The sequence below is a fragment of the Chelonoidis abingdonii genome, chromosome 4 (genome assembly GCF_003597395.2).
Source record: "Chelonoidis abingdonii isolate Lonesome George chromosome 4, CheloAbing_2.0, whole genome shotgun sequence".
NCBI classification, from domain to species: Eukaryota; Metazoa; Chordata; order Testudines; family Testudinidae; genus Chelonoidis; species Chelonoidis abingdonii.
The window spans coordinates 30,067,830-30,079,680 of NC_133772.1; the positions used below are offsets into that span (position 1 = coordinate 30,067,830).

At 49.3% G+C, this 11,851-nt stretch overlaps 1 protein-coding gene across 1 annotated transcript; it reads left to right on the forward strand.

Annotated features, from left to right (window-relative positions):
* Window positions 1-1,675: 1,675 nt before the first annotated feature.
* LOC116816928 (membrane-spanning 4-domains subfamily A member 15-like) lies at window positions 1,676-10,604 on the forward strand. Its single transcript, XM_032766604.2, has 6 exons — window positions 1,676-2,006; window positions 3,554-3,673; window positions 5,654-5,710; window positions 6,833-6,964; window positions 8,167-8,277; window positions 8,625-10,604. The coding sequence occupies exons 1-6, from the start codon at window positions 1,743-1,745 to the stop codon at window positions 8,760-8,762; spliced, it is 822 nt and encodes a 273-aa protein (XP_032622495.1). The 5' UTR covers window positions 1,676-1,742; the 3' UTR covers window positions 8,763-10,604.
* Window positions 10,605-11,851: the final 1,247 nt, after the last annotated feature.

An 11,851-nucleotide genomic window follows, 5' to 3' on the forward strand; every position in this document is an offset into this window, starting at 1 on the left:
TTATCTGCTGATCAGATTGACTGGCAAGTCTATAAGTCATACTATCCAAATTAATAATATTAACCTCCTAAAATCAGGTAAAACATTCCACAGGGGATTCCAGCTGTGAAAGCAATAAAGCCATCCAGGTGGCTGTGCTGGGAGCCTTCTGTCAAAGAGACACCTGGAGCCAGCAGGGTGCTGGGAATAGACCCAGCATGACAAGCAGAATAAGAGTATTGTAAATAGTGTGATGAGGCTATTGGTTAAAGCCCTGGAGAGGGAGCAGTGCCAGAACAGCAGAGGGGGCCTGGGTTTGCCTTAACAGATGAAAGGAAGAGGCGGTGGTGGTCCTTTGCTGGCCAACTTTGGCTCTGCACTACCGTTCTTGTCTTCGTTTCCCCACAAGTTAGGGTTTCCATGTAAGAATGACACCAAACTTGTCTGTGCTTATGCCCTATCTGGGCTTTTTTATTGGTATAATGCAATGCTATTGTTTTTCAGGCAGAGATCTCAAAGTGTGTCACCATCTTTATTGTATTTATTCTTGCTGTACCCCTGGGAGGCAGGGCAGGGCCATGACAGAATCAGAGAAACATATGGCTGGAAGGGACCTTGAGAGGAGATCGAGTCCAGTCCCCTGTGCTGAGACAGGACTCAGTAAACCTAAACCATCCCTGACAGGTGTTTGCCCCACCTGTTCTTAGAAACCTCCAACAATGGGGATACCACAGCCTCCCTTGGAAGCCTGCTCCAGAGCTGAACTACCTTTAGAGTTAGAAAGTTTTTCCATATTGCCCCACCTATAAAAGGAGGGCTAATGCTTCTCTACCTCTCAGACACAGCATAAGGGTGCAAAGCAAGGCCTTATGCTCAACTTGATATTTGTCTGTCTGTCTGCATTTGCTCCATTCCAGAATTGCAGGGAATGTTGTAGGTTTCCATGGGCAGAGATCTATTGATCTGGGGGACAACGGGGGAACCAGAAAATCCTGATTGCTATGGTTATATAGGTTCTGGATACTGGGCTGAGGCAGTGACCTCAGGGTGAGGGTAGCTAGGACTAAGGTGTCAGAGCACTTTCTGCTGCATTCTGGGGGCTGGATTTTTGTGGCCACCAAGCTGCTGGAAGCCTGTTGCCTCCAAGATCTGACCATATATACTGAGCAAGGGAGTCACCCGACGAAATGAATGGCCAAGCCATTTTAAAGAAAAGAAAGGAAGCAGTCCCAGGACTTGTGGGACTCCTTGCTACACGAGGCCATTGAGCGCTGTGGCTGGCTTTTTCCTTTGTCTGATTGTCCATGACCACTTGCAGGGATTGAAACAGAGTGCTCACATCTAACCCTTCAGGGAGCACAGTGGTCAGCCACGGATCCTGTGGGCCTCTGCGTGAAGACACTTCCCTGCTCTCGCTCCTTGCAAAGGAGAGTTTTCACTTTCCTCTGAAACCTCAGGTCCGCTCTGTAAATGCCGATTCCTCCCATTCTCGCTCTCCCCTTCTGACTCACGACTCCATCAGCCCCGGGACTGGCGTTTCCTTCCCTCAGCTCTCGGCACGGATTGAAATGCTGGCAGCAGCAGCTGCAGGTCCCCCCCACCCTGGGGCTGCCACCTCAGTTGCTACTCCTGCATAATCAGGGCCGGAGCTCGCGCTTGTGAATGAATTTCCGCCCCCGCCCCCCCCGCCGGCGTGCCTGTCCTTGCTGTGTGCGCGTCCTCCAGCACTTCTGTCTCCGTGAGCTCATCCTGCGCGGCAGCCAATGGGATCGCCCCGGCTCCTTCCCACCGAGGAGCGCTGGTGCTGGGGAGCCGGGCCGGCGCTCCTGGTCCAGGCTCAGCCAGGCGTGGGAGCGGGGCGGTGGGGGGCTGATGCAGCTTCGGGTCCAGCCGCCGGGGACCCCGAAGGGCTGGGAGCGAACACCCCGGTGGCGTCCATGCCAGCGGAGGGGACCATACGGCTGGGGAGACGCGCCGTGATGTACACGGCGGAGACGATTCCCAAGGGGAAGAACCGAGTGATGGGGGTGAGTGTGGCTGAGAGGGAAAAGTGTCGCGGGGGGCTGCACCGGGCAGGGGGGTGCGGGAACTGGCAGGGCCTGAGCCGCCTCCGAGTGCCGGGGAGAGGTGGGGCGCCTCCCGCTCCTGGCCTGTGCTATGCGGGTTGTCAGACGAGGATCATAGCGCTCCCTCCTGGGCTGGAAATCCATCAGCCAAAGCCCCCTGCAGCTGCCCCTCGGGGGGCCCCCTGCCCGGGCCGCTCTTCCTTGAAAGGCGCTTGTGTGGCAAGGTGACCCCCACGCAAGGGTGACCAGATGCCCCAGTTTTATAGGGACATTCAGGATATCTGGGGCTGTGTCTTATATAGGGGCAGATTACCCCCCACCCCCGTCCTGTTTTTTTACACTTGCTGTCTGGTTACCCTGCCTCTTGCTTAGGGGTCTGCAAGCCTGATTCTCCAGCTGGTGGAGAGAGCAGGGGAGCCAGACGGAGGGGCAACCAGACCTGGGCTGACACCTGTTCCAGCTGGCACCCCCAGGTGCTGCCAACCGTGGGATTGGAAGCTGGCCAGGGTGAGCGTGTCACTGGCAGCAGCAGGGGCTGTGGTCAGTGTCAGGAGAGCAGAGTCCCAGTGCCAGCACAAGCATAGTGGGAGGGTTCCAAGGCCTGCCCACCTGAGGGGACTCTTCTCTTCCTTGGCTTCCAGGGCCAGTCCTGCTCCCGCCCTCTGCTTGGGAGGGCAGAGGCTGGCAGCCCCACAGGACCGCTGGGGCCTGTTCTCTCCTGCCAGGAGCTCCACAGAGCAAAGCACAGCTCCCAAACATGACAGATTCATAGGCCCATTCTCCTGCTGACAGAGGCTGAGGTTTCTGCAGAGCTGCGTCCTAGCTAGGGGGTTACAGAGCTTTGCTTTGGGGCAATGGGGAGCATCTTTTGCAGGGCTCCCCTCTGGCTGGGTAAAGAGCAGCCCCCAAAAGGAAGGGTGCTGGCCATGCATGGAGGGGGAGATGCTGAGGACCACCTACAGTCCCAGAATATGGCAGAAGAAGGAATCCGGCCCTTGCACTGTCCTGCCTTCAGGACCTTTCATGATGCTCTTCCCAGACACCACTGAGGATGTCAGAACTCATCACACAGCAATTCTAGCCTTCCCCCTTCTCTTATTCTCATCTGGCTCTGGTCTATGATCCTGAGCTCAGTGTGGCTAGGAGTCAACCACTGCTGAGCACTAAACCCAGCTTGGCTGGGTGGAAGAGCTACAGCAGGTCACTTCACTGCTCTGCCTCAATTTCTACATCTATCAAACAGGGAGAATATGGGAGTGTTAGTTATGTTTGTGTCACTGACCCCTGCTTGAGTCAACAGCAGAGTCTGAACTCTTGACTTTCAGAGCTAAAAAGCACAAGCTACTCAGTGATAAGCTGTAACAGTGCCCTTAATGGCCTGTAATAGCACATGCTGCATTTGCACCGTGCTTTTGAAATGCAGATTTGCTGGGCACCCCTCTGTAAAGTCAGCAGCGTGATGGCAGGGGTGACTGTGACCCATGTTATTGCTGTGATCATTCTCTCAGACCATCCAGATCATGATGGGCTTCATGCACATTGGCTTTGGGATTGTCCTGACGACCATCACCAACGTTTACACCTCTGTCTTTGTGATTGGAGAGATCCCCTTCCTGGGAGGAGTGTCTGTGAGTAGCATAAATAGAACTGAATGAATCCAGGCTGGGTTGGCTTCCCATGACCATCCCATGTTCTCCCCTCTCCTCCCTTCTTGGGCTGGCTTTCCATGACCATCCTGTGTTCTCCCCTCTCAGCCCACCTCAGACTGGCTTCCCATGACCTGCCCATTTTTCTCTCCTCTCTACCCACCAAGGACTGGGTTTGTATGACTGTCCCATGGCCTACTCAGAGGGTATTGTCTCTCACTTGCAATGTCTTTTAGAGACACATACAGAGGATCAGAATGCTGATGAATTAGATGGATTATTATTATTTATGTTGGAGTATCTCCTGCGGCTCCAAGTCCTGGACCAGGACCCCATGGTGCTAAGTGCTGTGCAGACACAAAACAAAAAGATGATCCATGCCCCAGACCTGGATCCCCAGGGTTATTTAGGGACTTAATTCACTGATTTCCACAGGAGTCAAGCAGCCACTTACCTTTGAGGGTCTGGGCCTTAGTGGCCCTGTGCCTGGAAGTATAGGGCCCTACTTACCTAGAGAACCCCACCTTCCAGCCAGAGAGCAAAGATTCCTGATTGCTTTCCGGCAGAAGAGAATTCTGTTTCCTGAGCTCGCCATCTTCTTTGCCCTAGCAGGGAGAAGGGGTCTGTGTTCCTGCCTCATTTCCGTCAGAGATAGATCCCTTAGGGGAACCAGAAGTTATCCCAAAGTTTAAAGAGACCCATAGCTTAATAATATGAGGCTGTGAAAAAGGCTAATGCAGTCCTAGGACATATCAGGCAAGGTATTTCCAGCAGAGACAGGGAAGTGTTAATACCCAATATACAAGGCTCCGATGAGACCTCATCTGGAGTACTAGGTGCAGTCCTGGTCTTCCATGTTTAAGAAAGATGAATTCAAACCGGAACAGGTGCAGAGAAGGGCTACTAGGACAGTCTGAGGAATGGAAAATCTCCCTTATGAAAGGACACTCAAAGAGCTTGACTTGTTTAGCCTAACCAAATGAAGGCTGAGAGGAGATGTGATTGCTCTCTATAAATACATCAGAGGGATAAATACAAGGAGGGAGAGGAGTTATTTAAGTTAAGCGCCAATGTGGACACAAGAACATGTGGATATAAACTGGCCATCAACAAGTTTAGGCTTGAAATTAGAGGATGGTTTCTTGCCATCAGAGGACTGAAGTTCTGGAACAGCCTTCCAAGGGGAGTAGTGGGGGCAAAAACCTAACTGGCTTCCAGACTGAGCTTAATAAGTTTATGGAGGGGATGGTATGACGAGACTGCCTACAATAGCATGTAGCCGATCTATGACTGCTAGCAGCAAATATCTCCAGTAGCTGGTGATAAGACACTAGGTGGAGAGGGCTCTGAGTTACTACAGATAATTCTTTCTCATGTGTCTGGCTGGTGGGTCTTGGCCACATGCTCAGGGTCTAATATTTGGGGTCAGAAAGGAATTTTCCATGGAATCAGATTGGCAGAGATCCTGGTGGTTTTTTGCCTTCTTCTGCAGCATGGGGCATGGGTCACTTGCAGGTTTAAACTAGTGTAAATGGTGGGTTCTCTGTAACTTGAAGTCTTTAAATCATGATTTGAGGACTTCAGTAACTCAGCCAGAGGTTATGGGTCTATGACAGGAGTGGGTGGGTGAGGTTCTGTAGCCTGCGATATGCAGGAGGTCAGACTAGGTGATCATGATGGTCCCTTCTGACCTTAAAGTCTATGAGACGGTAATGGCATGGTCAACTATGTTATACTGGTCTGCCAGTAGGCAGCGCTGTGTGTGACATGCCTTACTTAAGCTCACAGCAGCCATTCCTGACAGTGCATTAAAGGATCTTACAACATATGCATCTGGTGTATATAATGAAGTTCTGTAGCTAGGCCATATCTGGTAAAGATGCCTGATCGGCAAGTAGCAGCCCTGCAACCAGCCATGAACAAGGTGTACCTGCCAATGATCATTTCCCCTTCCCCACACAGTTCATCATTTCTGGTTGCCTGTCTATCGGAGCCGAGAAGAGCCCGACCGAATGCGCAGTAAGTCCTAGCACTGCCTTCCCTTTGGAGGCTTTAGTTTAACTCCACTCTAACCAGGGTGAAAGCAGAATGCTAGGCAGCAGGTGAACATGAGGCTGAATTCCTTCTCTCCCCCAGGAGGTGTGGTTTCTGGTATGGGAGAGGAGCGTCTCCAGGGCAGGGATGGGGTTCACATGAAGTATCTGATGATATTTCAAGGCATCCCCCTGTAGCATGTGGTGTGTGTTTGCCCTCCATTAAAAGTTCAGGGAGTGGAGAGGGAGGTTATGTTGCAGTCCAGTGAGTAGGTTTGTCTGAAGATCAGAAAACCCCTCACTCTTAAGTCCTGAGATGTTTGTCTGAATGATGAAAACCATCATCTCAGATGTATTCCAGGGACAGGGATACAATAGGGAGATGGACACAGAGGGGCCAATAAGTTAAATATAGGCTCGTAACCTTTGTCCACCAATAATAGTTCTCAGTGTACAGCTGCAGCCATGTTATGAGGAGCTATAACCAAATTATGGACCAACCTCATGAGGGCCAGCTATACACCCAAAGTTCAAATGCTCCTCCAAACCTGAGTAACACAGGAACTGCCACACTGAATCAGACCCAAGGCCATCTGGCCCAGAACCCTGTCTCTGGTGATGGCCAATATCAGATGCTTCATAGGAAGGTGCAAGAAACCCCATAACCTGCCCCTATTGAAAGTTCCTTTCTACCCACAGATAGCTGATTCTGGTTTGTTCTCTGTAGTAAGAGAGTTTATACCTAGTCTAAATTAATTTTAATCCTGTCTAATGTGGCTATGGATGTTCTCATTCTCCATATTAACATCTAATCTTACTGAGCTCTTTGGTCTGCAAGATCCCAGGCTGGGAACATCGTCTCGTGATTTCTGGGGATTCCTATTCTAGGTCAACCCTCAGGAACGCTTCAGAGGCTAGGTTTCCAGAATGTGGATTTTTCCCCCTCGGTCCAGACAAAGCCAGGAGACACAGATGCATGGTTTCAGATTAGAGGATTGGTTCAAGTTATTTGCAAGATAACTTGCACGTTAATAACCAGATTCCAGCTGATTATTTATTTCATCAACACTTAGCAATATGCCTTCTCCCTTCTGTGTGTATGTTCCAGGTGAAAGGAAGCCAGACCATGAATGTCATCAGTGCCATCTTTGCACTACTTGGGATAGTGGCTTTTATAATAGATCTGAATATAAATGGACTGTACCATTCCAACTATGACTACTACAACTATCTAGTGATGGTAAGCGACTGTCTAGATCATACCGGCGGCTTTCTATTCACAGATCTTTGGTTTGGAATGAACATCTTGGGGATATCTGTTGTTGCTCTAAGAGAGATGGTGAGAGAGGAGGATCTAGCCTTCTGTGTAGGTATGGGAACAGTGGCAAGGGGCTGAGATGCTAAGGTGATGAGCATGACACAAATTACATTGGCATTGGTTGGTATTTTGAGAGTGACCACCTTTTTAGACAAAAAATGCTGCTTTTGTCAAAATTGAAACATTTAAAATGTGCCAGCAGTGACAATGTTTTGTTTAGGAAGAAAAATTGAGGGAAAGCAGTTTTGAAAATGTTGAAATGTCCCATTTCAGCATGTACAGAACAGAACGTTTTGAAAGGACTATTTCAAAACAAACTTCGTTGTTTTTTATATTTTTTTAAAGAAAAAAATATAAAAAGGTCAACATTGGAATGAAAGTGCTTTGTTGAGGTGGGATCCTAAACTGCACTCCCTGAATCTTCACACAGTACCAGCAAAACTCCCAAGTCCTTGTCCCATCATGCACTGAGCAAGGCATAAACCCTGAGATAGACTTCAGCACTAACAAAGGAATCTAAGTCAAGAATCTGAAGGGGATGTGCCCAGGACATTCTAGATGCTAAATAATATGGACTGAGGATTAGAGAGAGACAAGGTGGGTGAGGCCAAATCTTTCTTTTATTGGACCTACTTCTGTTGGTCTGAAGCAGAGCTCGGTCTGGCTGGAGAGCATGTCTCTTTCACCAATAGAAGTTGGTCCAATAAAAGATTTTGCCTCACCCATATCCTGGGGCCCACACAGCTATAACCCTGCAAACGTGGATTGAGGATGACACTGGGGACAGATCCTCAGCTGTTGTAAATCAGTGTTGCTCCATTGAAGCCAATTCAAAGCTGATTTATACCAATGAAGAATCTGGCCCTTGGGGTGCAGCATCTTGGCAGATAGAAAAGTCTGAGCTGACACTGGAGGGGCCCACTGGAATGGATTCTTGGTGTACCCCATTAGATGAGGAGAAAAAGTAGAACTGGATTTTTGTGCCTTCAAGAATAGACTTGGGGTGGGGGGAAGCTCGAGGCAGGAGAGGGCGTGAGTTGTATGTAGCACAGAGCAACCTCAGCCCTGGTCAGGAGTATATTGTGTTAATGGCTATGCTGTTGTGGTTTTCTGTTCTCGAGCAGGCCGGGAATGGGATCTCTATCGTGTTGCTGATCTTCACCATTCTGGAGTTCTGCATTGCAGTCGCCACCGCACTCTTTTGGTGCCGGGCAACCCGCCTCAACTCCCATGAGGTGAGTGTTTTGATCCCACGGGGTCGCTGGGTAGCTCCATGTCTGGGAAGCATGGCGAGAGGTTTGCTTCCATTTAACCCCATTCCTGTTTAGCAGAGCATATCTCAGGGAGGCAGTAGTGGGGCTTGGGTAACATGGGCATGGTGGCCACTATGATTCATATGATACCAGGAAGATGGCAGTGGGTGTAGCGGATGCTGCTGGTGAACAGGACATGGTCCAGTGGAATCATTGGAGAGATGCCCATGGACCTCGGTGGGCATTGGCTCAGTTCCTCCAAGAGGGCATGCAGGTGATAGTGGTGGTGATGATGATGCCAATGAGAGGCTGATTTTCTTGTTTTCCAGTCCATGCTGATTGTGCCCAACACCATCAGGGCAGACCTCATGGTGCCCACTGCAGAATTGCCTCATCCACCAACTTACAATGATGTGGCCTATGATCCGAAGGACCAGTCTGAGTGGGGAGCCCAAGAAAGAACCTGAGGAGAAGTCGGCCCAAGAGCAGAAGCAGCAGCTCCTCCTTCTCTGAGGAGCAAATTCTGGCCCACTGCCTGCATGACAGATTTCCTTCAGTTACTGCCAGTGTTCTTCCCACCCCTGGTCCCTATCTTGCATTCCGAGGGACCTGCTCTCCCCATCTTCCGGGATGGGCTCAGGCCTGTGTGTTGCCCACAGATGAGACTTTAAAGCATGTTTCCCAGCCTGCTGTACCTTGAACCAAGAGGTAACATCTAGCCCGTGCTCCTTGTAGGCTGCATGGGGAATTGGTCAGTGAATCTGTCAAAGGGGCAGCACGTCAGCTGTGCATGAGTGTCCCCTGGGCAGAGAGATCTGAGAGCAGGCAGGGGGCCAAAGTGAAACATGGGGCGGGAGCACCTCCAAACAAACATATGACAATCACCTGTGTATCTAGCTGTTCTCTCCCAGGCCCCCATTCAGCCCTCCATCAGCACAGAACCCAGCACAGAAACAGGGAGTGGCAGCTTGGAATCCTGACCCTGATCTAGTTAAAACAGCTTTGAGGGATGCTCTAATTTGTACCTGGCTGCCCCTGGCCACACACCCTGGAAAGTCCTGATCCAGGGGTCTGCTGCACTTGGGTAATGGCCAGAGTGTTGTTGCTTTGAACAGCTTTGAAACAGAGTAGCCAGTGTCCAATGGTTACAGAGTGACTATGGCCGCTCTCTCTCCATCACTGGATTTTGCCCCAGACAGTGACCCAGACAGGCCTTCACTGTGGGTGGGTGCAGGGCACAGACTTTGGAGCCTCCAGATCATTGATGCTAATCTAGCCGCAGGTCAGCAGTGGCTGGAAAGCATTATCATCTGCCAGCCTGGTGTCCCATGAAAAATGAGGCCTAGTTCTTAGTAGGTAAGGCCACCAGGTAACAAAAACCCCACTATGATGGCCTCAGCTCCTATGACACACCATCCCAAGGGTTTGGCAACTGCTCTGCAGAGCAGGGCAGGGGGTAAGGGCCCGGGCCATAATGAGAAATTCCTCATCTCCCGGTTCCTCCACAGCTAAAAGGCTGGATAACCCTATCTAGACAGAGGGGTCACTGCCTCCCAGGCAAATATTGGCTGCCGCAAGAAGGAAGCCATTGGTTTATAACCAGTCTCTCTATCCTCATGGTGTAGCCAGTCCCCAAACAGACGGGCATGGCTTTTTTCTCCCCTGTCGTGTGATTGAGTGATTTTTCTCTAATTGTTCATTGGCTTCTTTTGAGAAAAGCCTTATAGGATAAAGTTGGGTGGGAGGATTGGGTGGGGTGGTGGAGTCTCCCACTGGCTTCTATAGACCTTGCATCAGGTCCTTTAAGAGCAATCATTGGAAATTTCTTCCGGCTATAAAAAACCCATCTGGAAATCAGGGATCTTTAGTGTGAGGTGACCTTTATAACAGTCATCCTTCGGATATGTCTACCCTGCAATAAAAGAGCCTAAGCATTGCTGCAGCTGGCCTGGCTCAGCTGACTAGGCCTTGTGATGCTTGGGCTGCAGGGCTATAAAATTGCAGTGTGGATGTCCATGCTGGAGCCTGGGCTTTGAGACCTCATAAAGGGGGAGGTCGATCTCCATCCCAAGCCTGAACATCTACACTGCAGTTTCATAGCCCTGAGAGCCCAAGCCAGCTGACCCGGGCTCTGAGACACAGTGCCATGGGTTTTTTACGCAGTGTAGACGTACCCTTGTAGTTGTAAATTTGGTAACTTATAGGAACATTTAAGATATATTGAAACTTGCCTAAATGTCTGCATCTGACTCAATCTTTTTATGTTTGGTTGTATTTCTGGTTGTTTTTATTTTACTTTTTAAATAAACCGCCTGTTTAAAAGTTTAAATCCTGATCTCTGGGTATTTTGTGCCATCTTGCAGTGAGATACACCCTTGCAGCCAGTCTCTATAGACATTAGAGCTGAGTGAATTATGGAATTTTCTGTTTGTTGGCAATTTCAAAAAGTTAAGAAAAAAATTTATTTGGGATCAAATCAAAACCACAAATCATAAAGATAAAAGCAATATTTAGGGTTGAACAAAATGTTTTGTTTTCACAAAACTGTAACATTTCATTTAGATTTTGATCATTTTTAGATTTTTTTTAAAACAAAATGAAAGAAAATTTTGAAATGAAAAGTTGGTTCAAGTCAAAACATTGAAAGGTTACACTTAGAAAACATAAAAACAATTTGTTGTTGAGGTTTTTTTTCAGAAATTTGGGGAGGGAGGTTCCCCCAAAATGAACAATATGGCAAAGTTGACGAACTCACAAACTATTTTTGTGTTACCAAATCTGCATTTGTCACCAAAAAGTAGTTTAGTGTGAAAAGTTTCACCCAACTCTAGCAGAGAACCAAGGATTGAATGGCACAAAGAAAGCCAATGCCTTTCTCCCCTCTGGAATTTATCATTATTTCTATTACCACAAATATGGTGCCAGTATTGACTGGCCCAAGAAGGCAGTGGTCTCTGATAACACCTGCCTTTTGGAATAGCTACTCCCTAGGACTTTGCAGTCTGAAGTCTAGCTGTGCCAGCCTTTCTGGACTGTGTTTCACAGGAACCAGCCCCAAAGATTTGTCTGTATTGACCCAGAGGACAACAGGGAAACTTCTCAAAGGTGAGCATTGCTGGTAAGTGTTGTATTAGCAGCCTATTCACTGAGATGAAGGTGTTTGTGACAGGGTGCACCTGGCCTTTAGGGCTCTCTACAGGAGGCCTCATGGTCCTGGTACACCCTGCCCCAGGAAACAGCGAAGTGGGAGGAATGAAGCAGCAAAGGAGCTCCTGCAGACATCTTGGAAACTACAGATACGTGACCTTCCATGGACTAGTGGCAGCCAGTCAGAGACCAGCAGGCTCAGGTAAAAGGACCTTCAGGCCCTTAGCAGGGCAGCGTGGAAGCTGGCTGGGAGCAGAGGAATAGGGAAATGTTTCTCTCTGGCCACAGGAACCTGAGGATTAGCCAGGGTTTATTTCTGGCTGCACTTGTATAGCTGGGTTAGCAGGGAGAGAGGGACCTGACCAGGGGGCAGGCCATATTCCCCGACGAGCAAATGTATGGGAGTCAT

Bases quoted from the DNA above. Each gene is read 5' to 3' on its own strand.
- LOC116816928 (XM_032766604.2), top strand. From the start codon at position 1,743: ATGGGATCGCCCCGGCTCCTTCCCACCGAGGAGCGCTGGTGCTGGGGA. The intron at 6,965-8,166 runs GTAAGCGACTGT...GTTCTCGAGCAG, and splicing joins ACTACAACTATCTAGTGATG to GCCGGGAATGGGATCTCTAT. The intron at 8,278-8,624 runs GTGAGTGTTTTG...CTTGTTTTCCAG, and splicing joins CCCGCCTCAACTCCCATGAG to TCCATGCTGATTGTGCCCAA.